The sequence below is a fragment of the Benincasa hispida genome, chromosome 5, assembly GCF_009727055.1.
Source record: "Benincasa hispida cultivar B227 chromosome 5, ASM972705v1, whole genome shotgun sequence".
Lineage (NCBI taxonomy): Eukaryota > Viridiplantae > Streptophyta > Magnoliopsida > Cucurbitales > Cucurbitaceae > Benincasa > Benincasa hispida.
Genome location: NC_052353.1, coordinates 32,461,340 through 32,483,587, shown reverse-complemented (window position 1 = coordinate 32,483,587; position 22,248 = coordinate 32,461,340). Strand labels below are relative to the sequence as shown.

Here is a 22,248-nt window from a genome sequence, read left to right as displayed (position 1 = left end):
TGAAATTTAGGGAGATCTCTAATATTTTTATCCAAGTTGCTGCAAAAACTAAAAACCCTAACACCCTCTCTCAAGTTCATCTTCAATTCAGCTTGTTTAGAGTGTTTCCACCACACATTTCTTCTTGAGCATGGTGGAGAAAATCTTGTTGGTGGTATATTTGAAGAATCCATCTCAAACTTGTGGAGATTCTATTGAAATCGTGAAAAGAACTACAAAGATATTGTCTTGTTCCAACCCTCTTATGAAAATCTCATGAGTAGCATATTTAAAACTCAAATTAAGTGTAATTTAAGTGCTTATTGATTCTGAATTATGAACAAGAAATGACTTTCAAGGTGGGAACGGGAGAAGTCATTTCGGCTCATGCAGTGGGAGATGTCAAGTTATTTTTTAGAGAATTTTTCATCTTACTTAAAAATGTATATTATGTACCTAAGATGAAAAGAAACTTAATCTCTATTTCCTGTCGGCTAGAAAATATGTACATAATATTTTTTGAATCTAATGAAGTGTTTATTTTTTCAAGAGGTGTTCGTATTTGTTCTGCAAGACTCGAAAATAACTTGTACATATTAAAACCAACTGAAGCAGAGGTCATTCTAAATATAGAGATGTTTAAAATGGCTAAGACTCAAAATAAAAGACAGAAAATTTCTCCTAACACCTATATTAGCACCTCATACTTGGTCACATTAATCTCAATAGGATTGAGAGATTGGTTAAAAATGGTCATCTAAGTAAGTTAGAAGATAGTTCTTAATCTCCATGTGAATCATGTCTTGAGGAAAAAATGACAAAAAGATCTTTTTCTGTAAAAGGTCTTCGTGCCAAAGAGCCTCTCAAACTTATACATTCAGATCTATGTGGTCCATGGGTAACTCTTGCCCACAGAAGCATCATCGGGATAGCCATTATATCCAGATGGCGAAAATGAGCCATCGGGATAAGCTACCTTATCTCGACGGTCATAATTTATAAGGACCGTAGAGAGATAAAAATTATCCCGACAGCACGAAGACACTGTCGGCTTAAACAAATATCTCGACGGTCCTTATAAATTACAACTGTCGGGTCACCATCGGGAGATATTTGTTTAGGCCGATAGTGTCTTCGCGCCGTCAGGATAATGTTTATCTCCCAACTAATCCTTATAAATTACAATCGTCAGGATAAGGCTTATCTTGACGGTTGTCTTAGGGTCGGCAAAAAAACCCCATCTTCCATCCGTCGAGATAACTTTTTTTCCCTATGACACGACTTTTATGAGTCGGGAAAGGTTCTGCCAACGAAGTTGTCTCGACGACTGAAGGACTGCGGGAAAATTTTGGCTGGTAGTTTTCTGGACTTTTGCCTACAGTTTCCATCGTCAGGAAAGGCCCAAACTATTGTAGTGAAAATAAAAACATTTGATAGATACAAATTATGATTAGATAATTTAGGTCTCGTTTGATAACCATTTTATTTTTAATTTTGAAAATTAAGCTTATTTCATCCACCTTTCTTAATATAATGATTGAATTATTAGTCAAATTCGAAAAATAAAAATAACTTTTGAGAGCGTATTTTTTCTAATTCTCAAAATTTGACTTATTTTTTAAATTAGGAGTGATTAATAGATAACAAATGAATAGATTTAAAAATAGAAATAGTATTCATATACTTAATTTTAAAAAATTTTAAAAAAATGGTTAATAAAGATAAGTGTTCTCGGACGTAGAAGAAGAATTTTCAATAATTCAGGCACAGCACACATGCAATCTGAGGTGTCGTATGGTGATAGCGATACAGCTTAATCGCATATTAGCCTTACTTTAATTTATCTGAGAAAGGACAAATCATATAATCAATCATTATCGAGTTGTATATTGGATTTAATCACGCCTCTTTATCTTTCTCCAATTCAACAAGATCGGAGAAGAGACAACAATGGAGAAGACCCCAAACACTCACGCTACAGATGGAGAGCTCAACGATGGAAAAGACGCCATTAACAATGGCTCCGTCTGTGGTTACGATTCTCTTCATCGACTCCTTGCTGCAAATCTCAAGCCTCAGATATTTCAGGTCGCTTTTTCTCTCTCTTTTTTAATCGAATTTCTCTATGAAGCGATTATCGAAAAATTGTTGATGATCTGTTTGTGGATATCGATTATTTTTGCTCATTTCTTTGAGTTCTGTTTGATTCCGTACTGTTGGGCGGTGGATTAGATTCTGTGAATCTGAGAATCTTTTCCTACTTTTTGTGAGAGATGGCCCAGTTTTTTGATTTATTAGGTTTGATCAGCCGCTTAAACGTTTCGATTCCGAAATTTAGTGGTTAATGTAATTACTTTGTTTTTGGTTGGAGATTGGTGTGTTTTTTTTCTTTCTGAGGAGCCCTTGTTTTGTTGAAACGTACTAATTGTAGTCGTATATGATCAGCAGTGCCCGAGTGTTTTTCCTTTGCAGCTACTGGACTAGCTATTCTGCACCAAATTTTGTACACGATCTATTGGTTTCGATGTTAACGGATTAAATTCAAACAGACATTTCTGTTTATTTTTTTGGTTATTTAATTTCGTACTTATTTACTGACATCTTTTATTTATCTTCTAGTTTACTTCCAAGCCAAAATTTGGAAACTACAAAAAGAAAAAGTACTTTCTGAAAATATGCTCTGTTTTTAGAATTTGACTAAGATTTCAAAAGTTGAAAAATTAAACAAACTGATCACGGGTATAAATAGTTTTCATAAGCTTCGGTTTTTAAGGAATAGAAAAACCATTAACAAAATCATTATTAAATGGGGCCATGAAGAATTATTGGTCAACGATGTGATAGAGTGCTAAGATTGTTAGACCTGCGTACGAAGTAACTGAAAAACAAATAAAAATCATGGTGTGTACTTGTTAACTATGACTTTTATTTGACCAATGTGTCATGCTATAGCTTTTTTTTTATCTTTGTTTCAATTATTATACTATTTCATAGCATAACAAGTACAATTGTTTTTTATTCATACAATTTTCTTAAGTTTATTTGTTAACTTAAATTTAGATTTTTGTTCTGTTAGCATGCTTCTGGTACTTTATTTGTTTGCTTTGACCTTTGGAAATATTTGATGAACTTCAACATTGTGTTGCTAATCCCAGGAAGTTAGCCGGTTGCTATTAGGGCTTAACTGTGGAAAGCCGCTTCAAACTATTTCTCTTGCAGAGCCTGTAAATAGTCTTTCTCTAGAGCACGATTTTGACCTCCAGGTAATCACTGGTAGGAGTCTCTTCTTAAGTTTATTTGTTAACTTTGATCACATGTTATTTACAATGCAGAAACCATATTAGTAATTGTGTCTCCTTTAGTAAGAATTTGATTGGGTTCCAGAGCTCTGTTTTACCGGAAGCAGTTAGCGATCTCTGTCTTTTATTTTTATTGTTTGGTCATGATGTAGTCAAATGTTGGTAATCCATTATTGTAAAATCTTAACTTGATGAGTTATGCTAAATTTAATATTATATCAGTACTTGAACCTTTCCCTTCATTTATGGGCAAGAAATTTTGTTGGAAACTTCAACAAGTGCATACCAATATTAATTAGAGAGAAAATGACATTATGGAAGTTTGAACGTAGGTTCTCTTACTCAAGTACCATTTTAAATGACCACTGAATTCAAAATTTAAAATCATTTAAAATTCTTTCATTTTTCTCAATAAAAGCTGGTGTTCTTATCAAAATAAAATAAATCACCATTGAATTAAATTTCAAAAATTTAAGTTGATGGGTTACGTAACCTTTAATCTTATATCACTACTTTAACATGTTGAATTACACCGAAAGTAATGAATTTATAATTTGGTTTTTGTGAAGCACATTGAAGAAGTAATGGAATGGGGATGAATAAAGGAAAATAAAGAGGTCCTTAGCTGATGTAGTTTTTACATAATTTTTATTCATATTTATCCTAGAGAAATCAGAGATCAGTGCGGGTTTAGTCTTTTATAATTCACATTCATTGCTTTCTTGCCCTCTCTTTTACGAAAACAAAAAAAGGAAAGATAAAAATAATTCAGATATATGGTAGTAAGTCAGAGCCCCTTATGGTCATTCTAACACATTAATTATCCAACAATGGGGAGATGATGCCTGTAATATTAGGATACAATTGAATTTATATGGCATTTGAAAGCCTCAACTCTGCAAATTTTACAGAAAAAAAGTCTCCTCTCTGCAAAAAATTATTGTGACCTACAAACTTCTATTCTAATCTATGTCATTGAAACATTACAACCTTACTTGAACAGGATTTGTTCTATAGGTTGTACAACTTTGGCCTTGAGTTCTAAAAATCTGTCATAGAAACATTATATTCACCATGCAACGATTATGTGATGAATGGCTCTTGCGGGATTTAATTTTCCTTTCAAATTCTTTGGCATTTTATTGATGTTTATATCTAATGTTTTTTCGAATCATTTCAGGCTTTCCGCTTTCATGCTGATAAGGAATCAGTGAGAGAACCTCGAATAGTACGAGTGGGTCTTATTCAAAATTCAATTGCTCTTCCAACAACTGCCCCCTTTTTAGACCAAAACAGGGCTATTCTTGAGAAAGTAAAGCCAATTATTGATGCAGCAGGTGCTTCTGGAGTCAACATATTATGCTTGCAAGTAGGTTACCTGGCTAGCTTTCTATCTGTGTATTTATACTTATATTTCCTTTTGGGGGGTTTTATATCCATAGACATATATGTAGGAAGCATGGATGATGCCATTTGCTTTTTGTACCCGTGAAAAGCGGTGGTGTGAATTTGCAGAGCCAATCGATGGGGAATCAACACGGTTTCTTCAGGATCTTGCATTAAAATACAACATGGTCATTGTAAGTTCCATTCTCGAGAGAGATGTTAGTCATGGGGATACTCTATGGAATACTGCTGTTGTTATTGGTAATCATGGAAACATAATTGGCAAGCATCGCAAGGTAAGTGTTATTTATGGAGTTAGTTTTCATATCACACTTTCTCGGCTGTCGAAACTATTTTGGTTAATGGCATTTTGTAGAACCATATACCAAGAGTTGGCGACTTTAACGAGAGCACATATTACATGGAAGGGAACACCGGGCATCCTGTGTTCGAGACAGCCTACGGGAAGATTGGAATAAATATATGTTACGGGAGGCACCACCCTTTAAACTGGTTAGCTTTTGGCTTAAATGGTGCCGAGATCGTTTTCAACCCTTCTGCAACTGTTGGTGAACTCAGTGAACCAATGTGGCCTATTGAGGTTAGTCCAAATCACAATGTTCGACTTTTTCACAGATTTGTTTTATAAGTTGTGCAACTATGTCCTTGAGTTCTAAGGAGATAAATGTTGGTGTTGCAAATTACAGAACTAATCCCCACCGTGATTCTTGTTTGACCAGCCTGTTACTATACACACTAGTAGTACCAACTTCTCTAGAAAACTCATATACTTTATCTGCACTGCAGCCATTTAAGATTTGGATCGACATCTTCCATGTTTGCAGGCTCGAAATGCGGCAATAGCAAATAGTTATTTTGTCGGATCGATCAATCGTGTTGGGACTGAGATTTTCCCAAACCCATTCACTTCAGGCGATGGGAAACCACAACATACAGATTTTGGTCACTTCTACGGGTCCAGCCATTTCTCTGCACCAGATGCATCTTGCACTCCCTCACTCTCCCGTTACCGGGATGGTTTATTAATCTCCGACATGGATCTTAACTTGTGTAGGCAGCTGAAAGATAAATGGGGATTCCGAATGACTGCTCGGTACGAGGTGTATGCCGAAATACTTGCTCGGTATCTAAAACCTGACTTTGAGCCTCAGGTCATTTCTGATCCTTTGTTACACAAGAAGGCTTCTTGAAGTATAGTCAATTGGAAAGTTTAGAAAAGAAGTCATTATGTAAGTTAAACTTGTTGAATAATTTATAATCCAATGTGAAAAGTAAGCTCACTTCCCTTTTGTTTGTAATCTTTGCCCATAATTTTACCTGTTTGTAGACAAACTTACTGGGAAAAAAAGAAATAAGAAAGGCATGCTGCTGATGGATGGAAAATGATATTGGTCTTGAGTTGTTTGATGGCTTTACCTCTTCAATTCATTTGTCGTTCATTTTTTTTTCCAGTGGACTTTATTAGATTTTATTTTTACTTTTCTTTAGGAGTTAGAAACAGGTTTTTGTTGGAATAATTTTTAAAACAATAAATAATAAAGAAATACTATCTGGTTGTTTTCATGTGTTTCGTTTATTTAAATGCAATGTGGTGATTAATCACTTATCTGTTTCATGTAATTTAATTTTAATTTCAAAAGAATTGTTTATTTGAATAGAGAAAGGTAACTATTCTCCATTTTGTAGAAGAGATTATAATGTTTATGGAATGTTATAAAAAATTTTCTCTCGATGTCATTCGTTATTTTGAAATTATTAAAATTATTTGTATTCAAAATTACTTTAGAAGTGTCTAGTTTATCAACGATATGCTTTTAGTTACGTTGGTTATTTAAAATTTTTAACCAACTCATCCTTCCTCTAATGTTTTTCAATTGATTCCACCCATTACCATTGCTATCATCATACTCTAATGACAAACTTTAATGATTACCTTCGCAATCACCTCAGATGATAACTACTGCCACATTTTGGTGATCAACTATGAGATCCAACAACGACAATTTCAACCAAGACTACCTTTAATGATTAACTCCGGTGACAATCACGTTTGATGACCAACATCGATGTTCATCCCATATGACCAAATCTAGCGAAGATTACCTTTGATGATTAGTTTCAACAATGATCACTTCTAGTGCCCAATTCTGACGATCATCTCAGGCGATCAACTCCAATCACTAATTCCTATGTTCATCTCCAACGAATAACTCGAATGAGTAATGACCAACTAGATCGATCATGTACTAAAAGACAAACAAAAAAAAATATAACTGGCAAAAGTATTTTTAAACAAAAATTTGTAATTATTACTTTATAGTGTTTGATAGTCATCTTTTATAGTAATTTAATATTGAGGGATTGCTTGAAGATGATGGGATCATCTTTATAAACTTACTTATTACAGACATCTAGAAGACTGAATGCTTTTTAATAGCCTCATCACAGTCTAGGAAGAGGTATTGTTTGTATATACTTGGTAGGATTGACTAGCTTAACTCTTTTAATGAACAAATTTTTTTTTTTTGTATGCATAAAATCAACACATTGTTAGTCACATTTATTATTATTATTCCCTTTTGTAAACATGTAAATTGACCATTAATGACAACCCTATTTTTTTTGTGCAAGTTTAACACATACGTTCTGCGACCGTTAAAGTTTGTTGTGGAGTTATTTATGATATAAACAATAGTATTATGTCTACAATAAGTACAATATTTATATGTAGAAAATTGTAAAATATATTTTTATTTATTGAGTTCACATCTCAAATAAGTGTTAAAATTTTTGGAAAATATGTGTGTCGTTGAATGGTGGGAAGAAAAAGTTAAGCAAAATTTTTTTTTAAAAAAAAAAAACATAAAAAAGTTTGATGTTTTAGGTTGCAAAAAATTATATCAATTACTAATAACTCAATCCAACCCAATTTTGCACTCCAATCACGGACAATTATTACTAACCCAACTCAACTTTACACCCAAAATCGAGGCAAACAATTATTAGCTACATATAATTATTGCCAACTCAACTTAATTCAACTCAAACACTCTATTTGAAATTACGCCTTTAATCACTCAAGATTAATTTAATATTTAATTTTACACTTTTAAATGCAATTTTCATTTCAGCATAATTGACTTTGAATAATTATAAGCATTATTCCAAGTGATTTTGAAAAATGTCAAAAGTGATTTTAACCATTTCAAAATCACTTCCTTATATGCACTTAGTTAAATTATGCTTGACCCTAACTTTCTCATAATAAATCTGGCTCGTTTATCATTGTAGCTTTTAGAGTTTTTTTTCTTTTCTTTTTTTTGCTCTCCACCTTCTCTCCCATTTTCCACCTAAACGAGAATTCTCATTCTATTAGGACGGGTCCATACATGTCACATCAAACATTTGATATCATATGTCTCGCACAAACAAAGTCATTTTTTTAAAATATATATTTTTTTAGTTTATCAATTACGAGGTAGAAAATGAACCTTTGACCTAAACTAAAAGGTATCTATTGAATGAATTTGGTGCCCTCTTATAAGTGCAAGCACACATTTCAAATTATAATATGTTAACTGATTCGAGTTTAAGTATTATCCACAGAAGATTGGTTTCACAATTTCACTTAGTTATTGCAATGACTCGACAATTTTATCTAGGTGACACAAATTTCATGCAAGTTTCTAAGCTTAATCTAACAGTTTAAATTAAACGGATTTCAATAGATTAACAATTCCAGGGCATTGATTCCATTGTTGGACTAATAATATTAGTTACTCAAACCAAGGGACCGAATTACTATCAATTGTGTGAACCTAGAAGCCAACATTTGGGATTTCCTCTTTCAAGGTCAACCCTTTCTCCCACCAAGCATTGACTCCAATCGCTCTCTAAATAAAATATTAGCATGACGTTACTTACTCTTCATGATCGGTTTATTTCATTTTCTTATCATTATCATGCATAATCAAACGATAGGACGACAATCCAATTTTCAGATTTACCTAATTTCTTGTCTCTCAAGCAATGAAATTAGCACATAAACAAGAAGAAATAACCAACTGATTGAAGCTAATTAATATAGAAAAAAGGGAACACATTCAATAGCAATTCAATCCAAAACACATGCAATAAACACTACATCAATCCCAAAGTGAATTTTAATACCCTAGAAGTAACGAGTTTAGTTACTCATGTCTCAATACCTTTAATGTTTTTGTTTATATTAGTATTTATTTCTTCTTCCACAAACTAGATAAAAACCTGAAAAATAATCATTTTCCTACATTTTTATCTATTATTTCCTATAGTTCATACACCAGTTTTGAAGTCCAGCTTAACAATTATCGTTTATAAGTTTGAGGATTTATTTAATTTCATTGATTTCACTTTTTTAAGAACTAAACTGCAAAAGAAGAAAAAGGAAAAATAGTTTGAAAAAGAAAGAAAAAAAACTTCTTTGTTTAATTTTTATTTAGTTTCAAAATATTACACAAGTTGGTCTCAAAAGTATTTTCATAAACAAGTTTATTTAATTTGTTATATTGAACGTGCTTTTATTAATATCGAATAACTATAAAAGAAGGTTATTAAGCACTATGAACTTGTTGTCAAATGTGATAGTTGTCGTAGCTAGTCATCAGAGGTGGCCGGCGCCGAAATTGGGGTCAAAAGTGGTTTTCGTTGGTGTTAGCCATTGAAGTTGGTCGTCGAAGGTGATTGTCAAAGCTAGTCACTAAAGGTGGTATTTGTCAAAATTGAGTTATCCACTTAGTTCATCGTCAGAGTGATCATCGGAGTTAGTCACATAAATAGTCAATGAAGGTGATTGTTGGAGTTGGTCATGGTCTTCATAGGAATTGGTCATCAAAGGTGGTTATCAATGGATAAAGTTATTGAAAATATTGAAGAAAGAGAGTTTGATTATTTTAATCACTAAATACGTATAATTGATAAGTATACACATTAATAGAACATGAAAGCTAAATATGGCTTTGATGAGATGAGTCAAACAATTCTCATAGAAGGAAAAGAAATCTCCTATTTTGTCAAGAATTGCATCAGCACATACAAAAAGGAAGAATTTATATGGAATTTCATTCCCCAAAACCATCCTTATCCTCTCTCTTTCATACAAATACACAGATGAACCACAAAGTTACAAAATGGGTATTACCAGTTTCGATTTTTCCACTCACCCATCTCATAGTTTCTAGCCTTTCACTCCCTCTCATCTCAAATTCTTCTCTGTGAAAAAGCTACATACAAACCACCACAAAATACTGTCTCATCCATCCATGGCTTCCATTTCTCCACCCACCCCTCATCAGCTCTTCTTCTCCACCCCCAAATTCCATTCCCCAACTCCGTTTCTGAAACCATATTCTTCTACTGCACCTCCTCCGCCATCCCAATCCCATACCATCTGCCACTCCCACAACTCTGATTCTCCCTCTCCATCTGAACCTTCCCTTCCATGGGGTTGGGGCTCTGCACTTCAGGACCTCTTTCAAACCGCCCTCAGACAATTCGATTCTCTGGTGAACCACCGTAGCGATGGCTCTAAGGACACGCGTCCCGACGGTGGGGTTCTGCAGGGACGGGGTGTAGGTGGAGCCGACGAGAAAGATGTGGACGATGATCGGAGCTGGGATTGGGATCGGTGGCGCAAGCATTTTGATGAGGTCGACGAGCAGGAGCGACTCGTTTCTTTTCTTAAGGTATTTCTATTTCGATTTCCCTGTAATTTGTTCGAGTTTGATGTGTTCTAGTTTGTGAGTTTTCTCGGATCGTTCTAATTTAGCTTCTGAAATGATTAGAGTTAGGAAAAGAAGAAAGAGTTTAGTGCAATTTAATAGGAAGAAAAGGATGGAGCAATGAGTGAAATTGCTAGGGAGAAGGCTGAAACAGAATAAGGCAAGAAGAACAAAGAAGAATTCCTTTGAAGGGTTATCGTAGAAAAACTGATTTCATTTCGTTTTTTCTTTTCCTGCGCAGTCGCGCTTAAGTCATGCGGTATATGCAGAGGATTATCAGGATGCTGCTAGGCTCAAGGTGGCGATTGCGGCTTTGGCTACAAACGATACTGTTGGCAGAGCGATGTCTTATCTTCATGTTAGAAAATTTCTTACTTTCCTCTGGAACATAATTCCATTATTTGAAATTTTGAATATCCTTCTCGTTACCTATTTTTCATTAGTTTACCGTACCCAGAAGTATTCGTCAGCTGAAATTTGATTTGTAATTGAACTTGATTGGACCACCTAGAACTAGAAGTATACTATTTGTTGCTTCATTGATATAGTTGTCTTTTTCTTACACGTCCTCTTTCTTCTGTCATAGAGAGCTATAGCGGAGGAGCGATACCGCGATGCAGCCTTCATCCGGGACAATGCTGGTGCCGGGTTGGTGAGATATTCAAAGATTTTCAAAATAAAGTGCTTGCTGTAATATGTTCATCCCCATCCCCTCTACTCAGTCGTTTGGTCCTTGCAATTTGCATATGCCTTAAAAGATTTTTGGTCAATCGATTTTAAAAGTTCATGTATCTCAAGCTGGTTGTACTTCTTGTTTGTTCATGTCTTTTTTCTCTGGAACTGGTTGTTACTTCTTTATTTTATGGTCTTTAAAGTAACTCATGAACCCTCTTACAGGAGTCACTGAGTTCTGTAATTAAGATATAAGAGCGAGAAGTTTGATTTTTCTGGTGATCTTTTTCCAATTTTGTTTATGCGTGATGCTTTCATGATTGAGTAATTACATCTAGATGCTCTTCTTAACAAACTTAAACAAGTTTTGCATCACTGCGTACATTTTTGATTTTCTCCGTTTGGTTTCTTTCTCTCAGGTTGGCTGGTGGTCCGGCACTTCAAAAGACAATCACAATCCTCGTGGTCTAATTATTCGAATAACTGCTGAACATGGAAGATATGTTGCAAGAAGTTACAGTCCTCGGTATGATTTTGTCCTTTGATTGTATTGCAGAACACTCAGCTCCTTTTTTTGGCAATTATACATTTGTTTTTTGTTAACTTTTATCTAGAGGAGGTCATCTCCTTTATAAAACCACACCTGCTCGCCTAAATATTTTTTATTTGCTTTTATGTTTCAAACTTTTGGTCAGGGTGTGTATTAATTCTTTTGTTTGATTGTTCTTTGATTGATAGAACCCTTTAATCTTGTTATTGGGCATCGAACTTTATTTCCTGAATGCTATTTTGCAGCAAGAAAAACTAATGCTTTATGCAAAGTCTCTATGACCCTTGTTCTTAAAGACATTCTATTAATTTACTGCTGCAGCAAAGAAAATATTGATTTTTGTTTCTCAACTTCCTCAGACAGCTTGCTACGGCTGCAGATGGTGTCCCCTTGTTTGAGGTTTTTTTTAGAGTAAACAAAACGGGTGAATACAAACAGCAGGTACCTATCTTAAAGCATCTAATATTATGTACCGTAGAAATAAAAATTTTCTTTGATAAGATTACTAACACAGCATGTTTATTTAAAATGTGACTGATTTACATGGTGGACCAGCACTAGAAAGGGGCTTAGTGTGTTGGTCCAATGATTTTGAGATGATCTCAGGCCCCAGGATTAACAGACGCCAATTCCAACTTTTGGGCATTAATTTAACTCCTTCAAGCTTGAGAGTTGTGCTAATCTTATGGGTTGTGAGTTTGGGGCCTTCCCCTCTTACTATTTGGGAATTGGGACTCACTCTTCTCTGATTCAATCGGTCCTGAGTAGCATCCTGTTTACTTTTTGTCTCATTTTAGAGTCTTGTCTTCAATTGGAAAGGAAATGGAGAAGCTTATGAGAGATTTCTTATGGTAGGGGGTGGATGAGGGGAAGGGTTCGCACTTCGTGCATTGGAAGTTGTCTCTAGGCCTTTAGATTTGTGGGGTTTATGTATTGGGCATGTTAGGAAGAGAAATGTTGCCTTGTTGGCTAAACGGCCATGGTGATTCTATCATGAAGTTGGTACCCTTTGGCACATCGTTATTGTTAGCAAGTATGGGCTTCATCCCATTGAGTGGAATGATGATGGATTAAAAGGCTCTGCCAGAACCCGTAGAATCGATTGTGTCTATTTTCCCTCTCATTTACGAGTTTATTCAGGTTGACGTTAGGGGCGGGAGGGATATCTATTTTTTTTTCTTAGATTAGAAACATTTGATGAAATAAGGGAATACCCCAAACACCTAAAGGTGATTACAAAAAGATTTCCAATTGGAAACTAAATAAGAAAGACTAAAGTTCTTAAAAGGATGCCCAATTTTGCACTAATAAAAAACAGTAGATAGAACTAGATCAATAAAAGAATCAAAAGAAAAGAAAAAGTCTCTAAAGAGAAGCTTATTATGCTCGCCCCACAAAGTCCAAAAGAAAGCTCGAGGAATGGCCAACCAAGCCATTTTCTTTGTGCCAATGAAAGGGTGCCCTGCCAAAAGAGAGTCAAGGATGTCAAATATATTATTAGAATAGGCGATGGACAACCCAAAAGCATCCCAAATATTATGCCAGAAATGGGATGCAAAAGAACAATGCATAAATAGATGAGCTGGGGACTCAACATGAGCTCGACACATAATACACCACGATGGAGAGAGAGACATATATGGCATACGACGTTGTAGACGATCAATAGTATTGATGGCACCATGGCTAAGCTCCCAAAAGAAAATTTTAATTTCTTTAGGGTAGTGATTCAACCAAATGACAGAATAAAGATCCCTCGCAAGAGGCTTGATAGAACCTATTAAATCATCCATGAGAGATTTCATAGAGAACGTAGAAGAGGAATCAATAATCCAGCTCCAAGAATCAAAATGTGGCAGAGAACAACAATAGAGATAAATAAGCCCACTCATGTATTTCAGACTCATTAAGATTATGATGAAGATGCAAGTCCCAAGCCTCGGATTCTGCAAGCCACACCTCAACCACTTTAATATCGGGAAAATGAGCAAGCCGAAACAAACAAGGAAAAGCCACATAGAGAACACCACAACTAAGCCAATGATCCTTCCAAAAAAAAAAATTGTGGAACCCGTACCAAGGCAACACTAAGTACGAGAAGCAACCAGATCAATAGTATGACAGATAAGCCTCCACAGGGATTTAGCATAACTACGAATAATAGACAGCCACATACATGAAGGAGAGTAATATTTAGCCACAATAACCTTCCTCCACAAAGCATCCTGTTCATGTAAAAACCATCAAATCCATTTGGCCAATAGGGCAGAATTAGAACATCAGAAATTACCTAATCCAAGGCCACCCAATAATTTAGGATGCTGGGTAGTTTCCTAGTTCACATTATGCATTCCATCAACAACATGAGAACCCTCCCAAAAAAAGTCACGAATCAACATCAGCAGGAGCACAAAAAGAGAGATAATATGTAGGCAAGCTAGAAAGAGTGGCCTGTATGAGAGTGTGCCTCCTGCCCTTAGAGATATATGTATACTTCTAGTTATGGAGCTTCTGCTGTATCCTCAACAACAGGTTGCCAAAACCTCAACGAATGAGAATTGCCTCCCAGGGGAAGACTGAGATAAGTAGCAGGCCAGTGACCCCTTTTGCAACCAAAAGTATTCACATCTATTCCAATTTGTCTTCAGATAGATTAATCCCCAACAACTCACTCTTAGAGAAGTTAATAGAAAAGCCCTGGTTTGTTAAAATACATGAATAACCTCAAACAGATGTGTCAAAGTAGGTCGATCAGCAGTAGAGAAAAGCAATGTATCATCAGCAAATTGTAAGTGGCTTAGAGCAAAAGAGGAATCACTAATAGGGTGTGTTGCAATGAGTTCCTTTGACAAACTATGGTCTAACAGACGACTCAGACAGTCAGCCACTGTGATGGATAGGAAAGGAGAGAGGGGATCGGCTTGCCTTATTCCACGAGAAGGGATAATCTTACCTCGAGGTCTGCCATTGATAATGATAAAGAAATTGGCACTAGAGATGCAACTCTGTATCCATGATTGCCAAACTATCAGAAACCTTTGGTCTGAAGAACAACATCCAAAAAATCCCAATCCACTGTATCAAAAGCTTTTTCTAGATCAAGCTTAATAACCACACCACATCATCTTTCCTATTATGAAACCAATCATCAACCAACTCATTTGCCATAAGAGAAGCATCCAGAATTTGTGGATTTTCCATAAATGCAAGTTGATTCAAAGCAATTGTAGAAGGAAGAACCTGTTTCAAATGATTTGATGGAACACGTGCAATAATCTTGTATGCACAAGGAATAAAGCTAATAGGCCAATAATCAGAAACCAATTTGGAATCAATTTTCTTGGGGATGAGACAAAAATAAGTTTCATTTAAAGAGACATTTATAACTCCTGCATCAAAAAAATCTTGAACCATATTCATAATATCTCCCTTCATAGCAGGCCAAAAAAATTTAAAGAATTCAGCTATAAAACCATGAGGACGAAGTGATTTTTTCATCCCAAGTGAAGAGCCAGCCCTGAAGACCTCAACTTCAGAAAAAGGACATTCAAGATCTGTTGCTTGGACAGTTGAAATAGGGCTCCAGTCCACATTAATAGAAAGGAAACAGTTACCAGATTTTTTTAGTGAATAGCTTACAGTAGAAGTCACAAAATTCAGATACAATATTATCACTTGTCAAAAGACTCTGTCCGTTTCTGGAGAGGATTTCTGTAATCGAACTCTTTCTTTTGGGAAGATAAATGGTGGGGGGTAGACCCCTCTGCTTTTTATTTCCTTGTTTATATCATTTATCCTTCTTTAGGAACTACTCAGATATTATTTTGATTCTTGCTCTCTTCACAGTATCTTATGCCTTCGGTTTGCTCTCTTTATTGAGCAAATGGAGATTATCTCCGTCATATTTTCTTGTTCATATTCTCGATGGTGCTGGCTCAAATTATTTTTATCTTTGGTATTCATGGAGTTTTTACGTATGAAGTGCGTGAGATAATGTTTTGCAGCTTCTGTGTGGTCCATGTTTGAACTTAAATGCTTATTTTTGTTGGACTAATGCAGTCAAAGCTATTCTTTCAAAGTTATGAAGAATCCGTGTATTTTTCCGGGGAAAATGTTGTCTGTGTGTTGCAATTTTTGAATCAGCTTGTTTAAAGACTTCCTCTTGGTGCTCTCTTACCAAAAGACTTAAAAGGTTTTCCATTCAAGACGTTAACCGTAGTTGGGAGAGTTTTATTGTTCCTCATTAATTAATTTTATTTTTTCCTTATATATTTGTCTTACTTCTGTGTTAACAGCTACTTTTCTTACCCTTGTATCTTGGAGCATTAAGTTTCTTTTCATTCTCTTAACGAAAAGTGTGGTATCCTTTTCTCCTAAAAAGAAAAAAAAGGAAAAAAGAAAAAACAAGATCTCTCAAAAAAGGGAAAAGAAAAGGAGAGTCGGGGATAAGAAAATGACATGCTTTTTCTTAAGTGAAACACCCTAAAGAAAGTTGCACTTTCTAGAGAGAAATACTTAGAGCTACACTCATGGCCTGCCTTAATATTGCTTATTTAGTGTTCGGAAAGTATTTTCTTTTAATTCTGCTTCTACTTTGCTAGGATGATTTGATATGAACAAACAGATCCAATCACATGCATCTATGTGCGTACAAATGTAAAACATAACTCAGAAATGTTGGTTGAGTCTTATGACTTCTTTCTGATGCTATTGTGTTTGTTTTTCCATAACTGACTTAATAATAAGCTTGATGCAAGTATTTCTCAATTGTGTGTTTTTGTGGCTGGTTGAGGTTTGTGCGATTTCGTGGGGTTTTTGGATTGTGACGAACAATAGATTATTGTTAGGCTTAAGGGTTTAGAGGTCTAATGGGGATGTGTGGGTTGTTAGGTTCTATGTTTCTTTTTGGTCTTATTTTGCTTGATTGGATTTTTTTTTTTTTTTTTCAATGAAAGCTTGGAATTGCATAAAAAAGTTATTTCTTAAATGCTTCTTTGCAAATGATTGATAATTGTCTATGCCATATATTCTTTATCATCATATGATTAGGTTAGTTTTAAGTTGAATATTTAGAATCTGTTTTCAAATGTTATAGTGGCTACAATTGGCTACTCAAGGTATTTTTTTGGGGTGTTTCAGGCTGTCTACTTGAAGCGGAAAGGAGTTTTATCCGATCATTCAAATGGTTCATCTAAAGGATTAGATTCACCTAGTGTATTAAATCCCTTGGACCCCATTGAAGAAAAAGACGATCTTTTCATTATAGGCGGTGAAGAAGCTGAAGATGGTGAAATCAGGAATGAAGATTCTGATATAGCTGTTGGATTTCCAGTCTTCCAGAATATCTTGAGAGATATGATTCCTGGAGTGAAGGTCAAGGTTTTGAAGCTGTCAACTCCAGAAAAGGTTGACAAAGACGTGATATCTAAGGTGATTGAGCAAATAATCGAGGAGGAAGAAGATGAAGAAGAGGAAGATGAGGAGGATGGAGAAAGTGAGAAAGATAGTGACTTTGAAGATTTGGAAGTGGAAGATAAGATTAAGGATGACCACCAAGAGAGAGATGCTGAATTGGATGCTGATGACGGTTTCCTTGAAAATCAGGGACGAAATGAAGTTGCTGTCAAAATCATTGTTGGTGGTTTAGTGCAGAAGCTTTCTGGCGGTTTTTCTTCTAAAAATATACTAAGAGTGCCTGCAAAGTTAGAAAAGAAGGGACGTTCTTCATTTTCTTTCTCAGTTGAGAATGATGTGAACGAACAGGACTCCCTTGGAAAGGAACTAAATTCAAAGTCCAAGCCTCGAGGTCAAAGTAGTATTGACCATGTTATGCTCGATTTAGCCAAATTCGTTGGCAAAGAGAAGATACCGTTAAAGGTTGGTTTGAAATTTTTGCATGTTATAAAAAAAAGAAAAAAGGTCTTGCATGATAATGTTGTAGTTGTTGGTCAGTTTAGCAATTCTTAGGTGCCAAACTTTTTTGTCTTGCTTAGTCACGCCTTGACCCTCTTTTTTCTTGTGCGTTATGAACTTGTTTTTTCAGGTACTCAAAGATTTGAGTGAGTTAATAAAGCTATCCATCAGCCAGGCACAGAACTATCAACCTCTTTCTGGATCCACAAGTTTCAATCGCATTGAAATTCCCACTTCTTCAGATCCTCTAAATGGTAATGTACTATTATTTTTCTATGATTCTTATTCCATTCAAGTATCAAGAGAAGCTGACGTCGAGGCATTATGGAGAATTCATTCTTTTTCAGGACTGTACATAGGGGCACATGGAATATATACATCAGAAATTATTCATCTAAGACGCAGATTTGGTCGATGGCAAGAGGATGGAGGAGGGGATAAGGAGGCTTCAAAGCTTGAATTTTATGAATATGTAGAAGCCTGGAAAGTTATTGGGGATCCATATGTGCCAGCTGGAAAGGCAATTGCTCACTTCCCAGCTCTGACATTTTTGTAAACAAAAGCCATTTAGTTTGCCTCCAAATATTTGAATACCTGTTTAGAAATTTGTTTACTTTGACTTTCCATCCAAAATCCTGTGGAGTGTATTGATGGGATGGTCGTGGTTTTCCAGGTGGCATTTCGGGCAAAGGTTGGAAAAAGATACCAGCTTCCTCATAAAGGGATCATTCCTGAAGAATTTGGAGTGGTAAATTTTATTCTTTATCAACTATTACTAAAATCGCTATCCTTATCTGCTCCAATTTTATCCTCCTCTGACTCCTCTCAATACTGAATGGTTTTGTGGCATCTTTGGTTTAGGTTGCTAGATATAAAGGACAAGGGAGGCTAGCTGAGCCAGGTTTTCGCAATCCTCGATGGGTTGATGGTGAACTTGTTATTCTTGATGGGAAGGTTTGGAGTTCTCTGTTTATTTTAACTTTGTGATTGCTCAATCAACCCCTGTGATATATATTTGGGTGATGTTGTTCCATCTGTTACCGAGCTTTTATCTCTAATCTATATGCCTTTCTGCAGTACATCAAAGGGGGACCTGTCGTTGGATTTGTTTATTGGGCTCCTGAATTTCATTTCCTGGTGTTTTTTAATCGGTTGAGGCTGCAAGAGTAGATTTCACTTTACTTTAAGCTGAAATCTCGTGCTTGTCCATCATTTGTGCTTCCATCGATTCTTTAAGGGTAAGATCATCCTTCTAATTTTATAACATCTACATTTTTTTGACGGTTTTGGTTCCTTTCCTAACTAATAATGATGAGATTCCTAATTTGTGTTAGTTTCAACTTTTTGCCGGTTGGCTTAGGACAAACACGAACCAACACAATGACACATCATCTTAAAAACTTTAGGACGTGCTTATTAAAAAATGTATTCATTTAAATATATATAATGCAATGGTTTTTGCTCTTATAATTTTTTAAGGTTTTCCAAATATTAATAATTACGTCTATTTCTTATACCTTACAAGTGTTAGAGCAGATGTATCATTGTACCCGTGTCGTATTTGTGTTTTGTGTTTATGTTTGTGCTTCTTAGATGTGTGAAAAGTGTCTCTCTAGGTAGGTGCAGCTCCCAGGATAGTGATGGGTTGAAGTGAGGCACCCTCGCCAACGCACACAGAGGTGCCTTGGTGCAAGTGCACACACAAATCAATCTGCGTTGAAGCCGTCTTTTTATTTTATATTATTTTGTTTTATGAAAAAACTCTTAAATACTAGTTGGAAATTTCCTTTTTTCCTTCATTACCACAAATATTCCATATTCTTGTTGTGTTCTGTAGCGTGCCTTGAACTTAAAAAAAAAAAAAAAAAAAAAAAAACAAACAACTAACAGAACTAGAGTCAACAAATCAATTGAAAATAAAAAAAATCTAAATGAAATAAAAGATCAGTCCTCCTAAAAGCAACAAACGGTCAGAAAACCCGATTTCTTTCAAAATTTTTGCCCGTAAAAGCTTAGCGAGGTGTCTTATTGGATACCATTACGTTAGTTAGGAATAGTTTAAATCCACAGTGTTTACTATTTCCTAATCATCCCTTCTCTCTTTCTCTGTTATAGTGTTTAGTATTTCTTACCCTGGCTAAAATAGTCTGAACCCAAAATCTAAACTATTATAAACTAGATTAAAATAGTCTGCAACCCCATACACAAATTATTATAACCTATAAACTACAATAATCCCGGATTATGATAACCAATTAATGCTCCAAACACCCCCTAAAAGACTCTTTCCTAGAACAAAAGAAAATAGTGCCTAGGAGCTGCATTGAGTAGAATGAACGCCATTTCTTCCTATCCTATCTTGTGACACCCTTGATATCCATTAAGAACATCAATCACAACATGAAAAAGGCCATAATCTCCTTTTAGTGTGGATTTTCTCAATCTTAGTTGGCGTTCAAGTTCTTCTACTAAAGCTTTGGTTTGAAAGAGTTCAATGGTTTTTGCATGATAAGTCTTTTCCTTGGTTTGCTTGTTTTATTTCAGCTTGGTTTCAAGCCTCTTCACGTTCTATCTGCTGGATTGTTTTTAGTTCTCCTGCTTAGTCATTTTCTTCTCTTTGTATTCGTTTCTTGTACTTTGAGCATTAGTCTCTTTTCATTTTATCAACGAAAAAGTTTGCTTTCTTTTTTTAAAATAATATCTATCAAAGAAGTCATGTTATATAGCTTTATCCATGTTTATCAATGAATCGCTTCTTATATCAAAGAAGAAGAAACAATCATTGAAAACTTGTCATTCATATAAACCTTAGTTGAATTCTTGCAGTAATCTGATACTTACCAATTTTTTTCCATTTTTTTTGTGATGTACTTATAGCAGTTTCAGAGGATTTAAAGCCCTCGTTTAAAGATGAGCAGTTTAGCAAGCAAAGCAAGCCATTTGTTGCCAACTGACAAACTTGATCACCAAAGCTTGGTCCACGCTGACACTTGGGTCTCGTAATTTCTTCCTTCTCTGGGCAATTCTTAGCATGCTTGTATATATTAATCTGTTCTTTTGCTTAATCATTCTTAACCATCAAGTTTTGTGGTTTGAGATATCATTTGCTTTAGCTATACCTTATTTATAGCTGTAGTAGATTGAGCTATCATTTGTAAAACAGGTTTTCTGGAGGTTACCTAATAAAAAAACGTATGTAGCCTTATACAATTTGGAGTCTGGAACAAGAACCGTTGGATTCATCTGTTAATATTATTACTAATGTAGTATTATTATGAATCTTGTTACCACTTATGTAATCTTCTCCCATTGTTTATATTCATCTTTGGCCTTTGCTTGCTTTTGGTTCCCTACCAGGCATGCTGGTTTCTGTACAGATATATCATATTCATGACCAATGTGGATATCAATGGATAGTTAAGAAAAATAATAAAAACAAATAAATCAAATAAATTATTTAAATTGGTAAATAATCATTTTATGCTTTTTAAATCTGTTAAAATGTGTATTATCTATGACATTAATATTAGAGGCATTTTGTTCCTTTTTTTAATGTAATACGATAGAAATGTCGATTCACCTTCATGACGATGTTTAATCCATAAAAATATAGAAATATAGATATGTCTGATGGAAATTTAATATCATGATTATCTTGCTAAAATAAGTAGGTTAAAGTTCTGGTGGTAGTTCAATTTTTCAAATTATTTCATTTTTGCTTCTGAACTCTCGAAAGGTGTATTATAGTTTTTAAATCTTAAGGTAGATTTCATTTTTGCTCAACTTTTAAAGCATATGTTTTAGTTTCTAAACTTCTTTGTTATATTGTAATCTCTAAACTTAGAAAACTATGGTAAGTCTTGGGAAAGAAAGGCTATCATTTTAGTTCTTTGTCGGTTAATTTTAACAAATCGATAAAATGACATACAAATGTGTATTGATTAAAATGTTAGGTGGTGTTTGGAGACTAGGGCATTGTGTAGAGTTATTAAGTCAGTTCTTTAGTCTGTGGAGTTAAAAATCTATATTTCACCAAAGGATAAACTTTAGAGGGTCTACTTGGGAGTGCCTAAATCCCATTTTGTTTCTCTATCTTGCTCAACAAAGTGTCTACTTGGGAGGTAGAAGTAGCTAGCTCTCTTGTTATGAAGGTGCAATTCATGTTAAATCAAGTTTGACTAGATGATATATGACATATATATCATTTTGGTAGCAATGATAACTTGCCATGTAATTAAGGAAAAATTGCACAACAATCATGCCTATAAACTTTCATGTGGTCTATTAGAAAAGGGTAATCATGTCCTTGTCAATTAGAAAAGGGTAAACTTGTCCATCCATTCAATCTTCCTCTCTTTCCTTTGCCATGACTCGTTTTTGCGACCAATCGCCTTCACCTCCATTTTTCATCTCATCCAATAATACCCAGGTCCCCAAATTTCAAACCCATTTCCTCTTTTCACTGCAGCTCCTCATCATCTTCCACTTCTTCCCCATTTATCAAGAAACACTCTGTCAAGAGATACCAAAGAGACGATTGGTTGTACAAGAAGCAATCAGACCAAACTTTTGTTACTTCATCGTGTTCGATCTATTTCGTATGATTTTGAGTCGGCAGAATGACACTGCCTTGAGGATTGTTTATGATTATCTATCTTGGTTTACTTTT

General features: G+C 35.0%; 2 protein-coding genes across 4 annotated transcripts; both read left to right on the top strand.

Annotated features, from left to right (window-relative positions):
• Positions 1–1,862: 1,862 nt before the first annotated feature.
• LOC120078813 (beta-ureidopropionase) lies at positions 1,863–6,089 on the top strand. Its single transcript, XM_039033138.1, has 6 exons — positions 1,863–2,067; positions 3,135–3,242; positions 4,459–4,647; positions 4,733–4,960; positions 5,041–5,265; positions 5,510–6,089. Exons 1-6 carry the CDS (start codon positions 1,930–1,932, stop codon positions 5,873–5,875), a joined length of 1,254 nt encoding a protein of 417 aa, XP_038889066.1. The 5' UTR covers positions 1,863–1,929; the 3' UTR covers positions 5,876–6,089.
• A 3,722-nt stretch (positions 6,090–9,811) lies between these two features.
• On the top strand, positions 9,812–20,893 carry LOC120077885 (protein EXECUTER 1, chloroplastic). 3 transcript variants are annotated; one of them, XM_039031980.1, is made up of 12 exons: positions 9,814–10,408; positions 10,686–10,802; positions 11,031–11,096; positions 11,536–11,642; positions 12,026–12,107; positions 16,806–17,543; positions 17,710–17,833; positions 17,927–18,099; positions 18,253–18,327; positions 18,441–18,533; positions 18,657–18,817; positions 20,460–20,893. In XM_039031980.1, the coding sequence occupies exons 1-11, from the start codon at positions 9,986–9,988 to the stop codon at positions 18,747–18,749; spliced, it is 2,091 nt and encodes a 696-aa protein (XP_038887908.1). In that variant the 5' UTR covers positions 9,814–9,985; the 3' UTR covers positions 18,750–18,817; positions 20,460–20,893. The 3 variants fall into 3 exon arrangements, with proteins under 3 accessions (XP_038887910.1, XP_038887908.1, XP_038887909.1); XM_039031981.1 differs by having other exon boundaries at positions 20,457–20,893; XM_039031982.1 differs by lacking the exon at positions 20,460–20,893 and having other exon boundaries at positions 9,812–10,408; positions 17,927–18,131; positions 18,657–18,798.
• Positions 20,894–22,248: the final 1,355 nt, after the last annotated feature.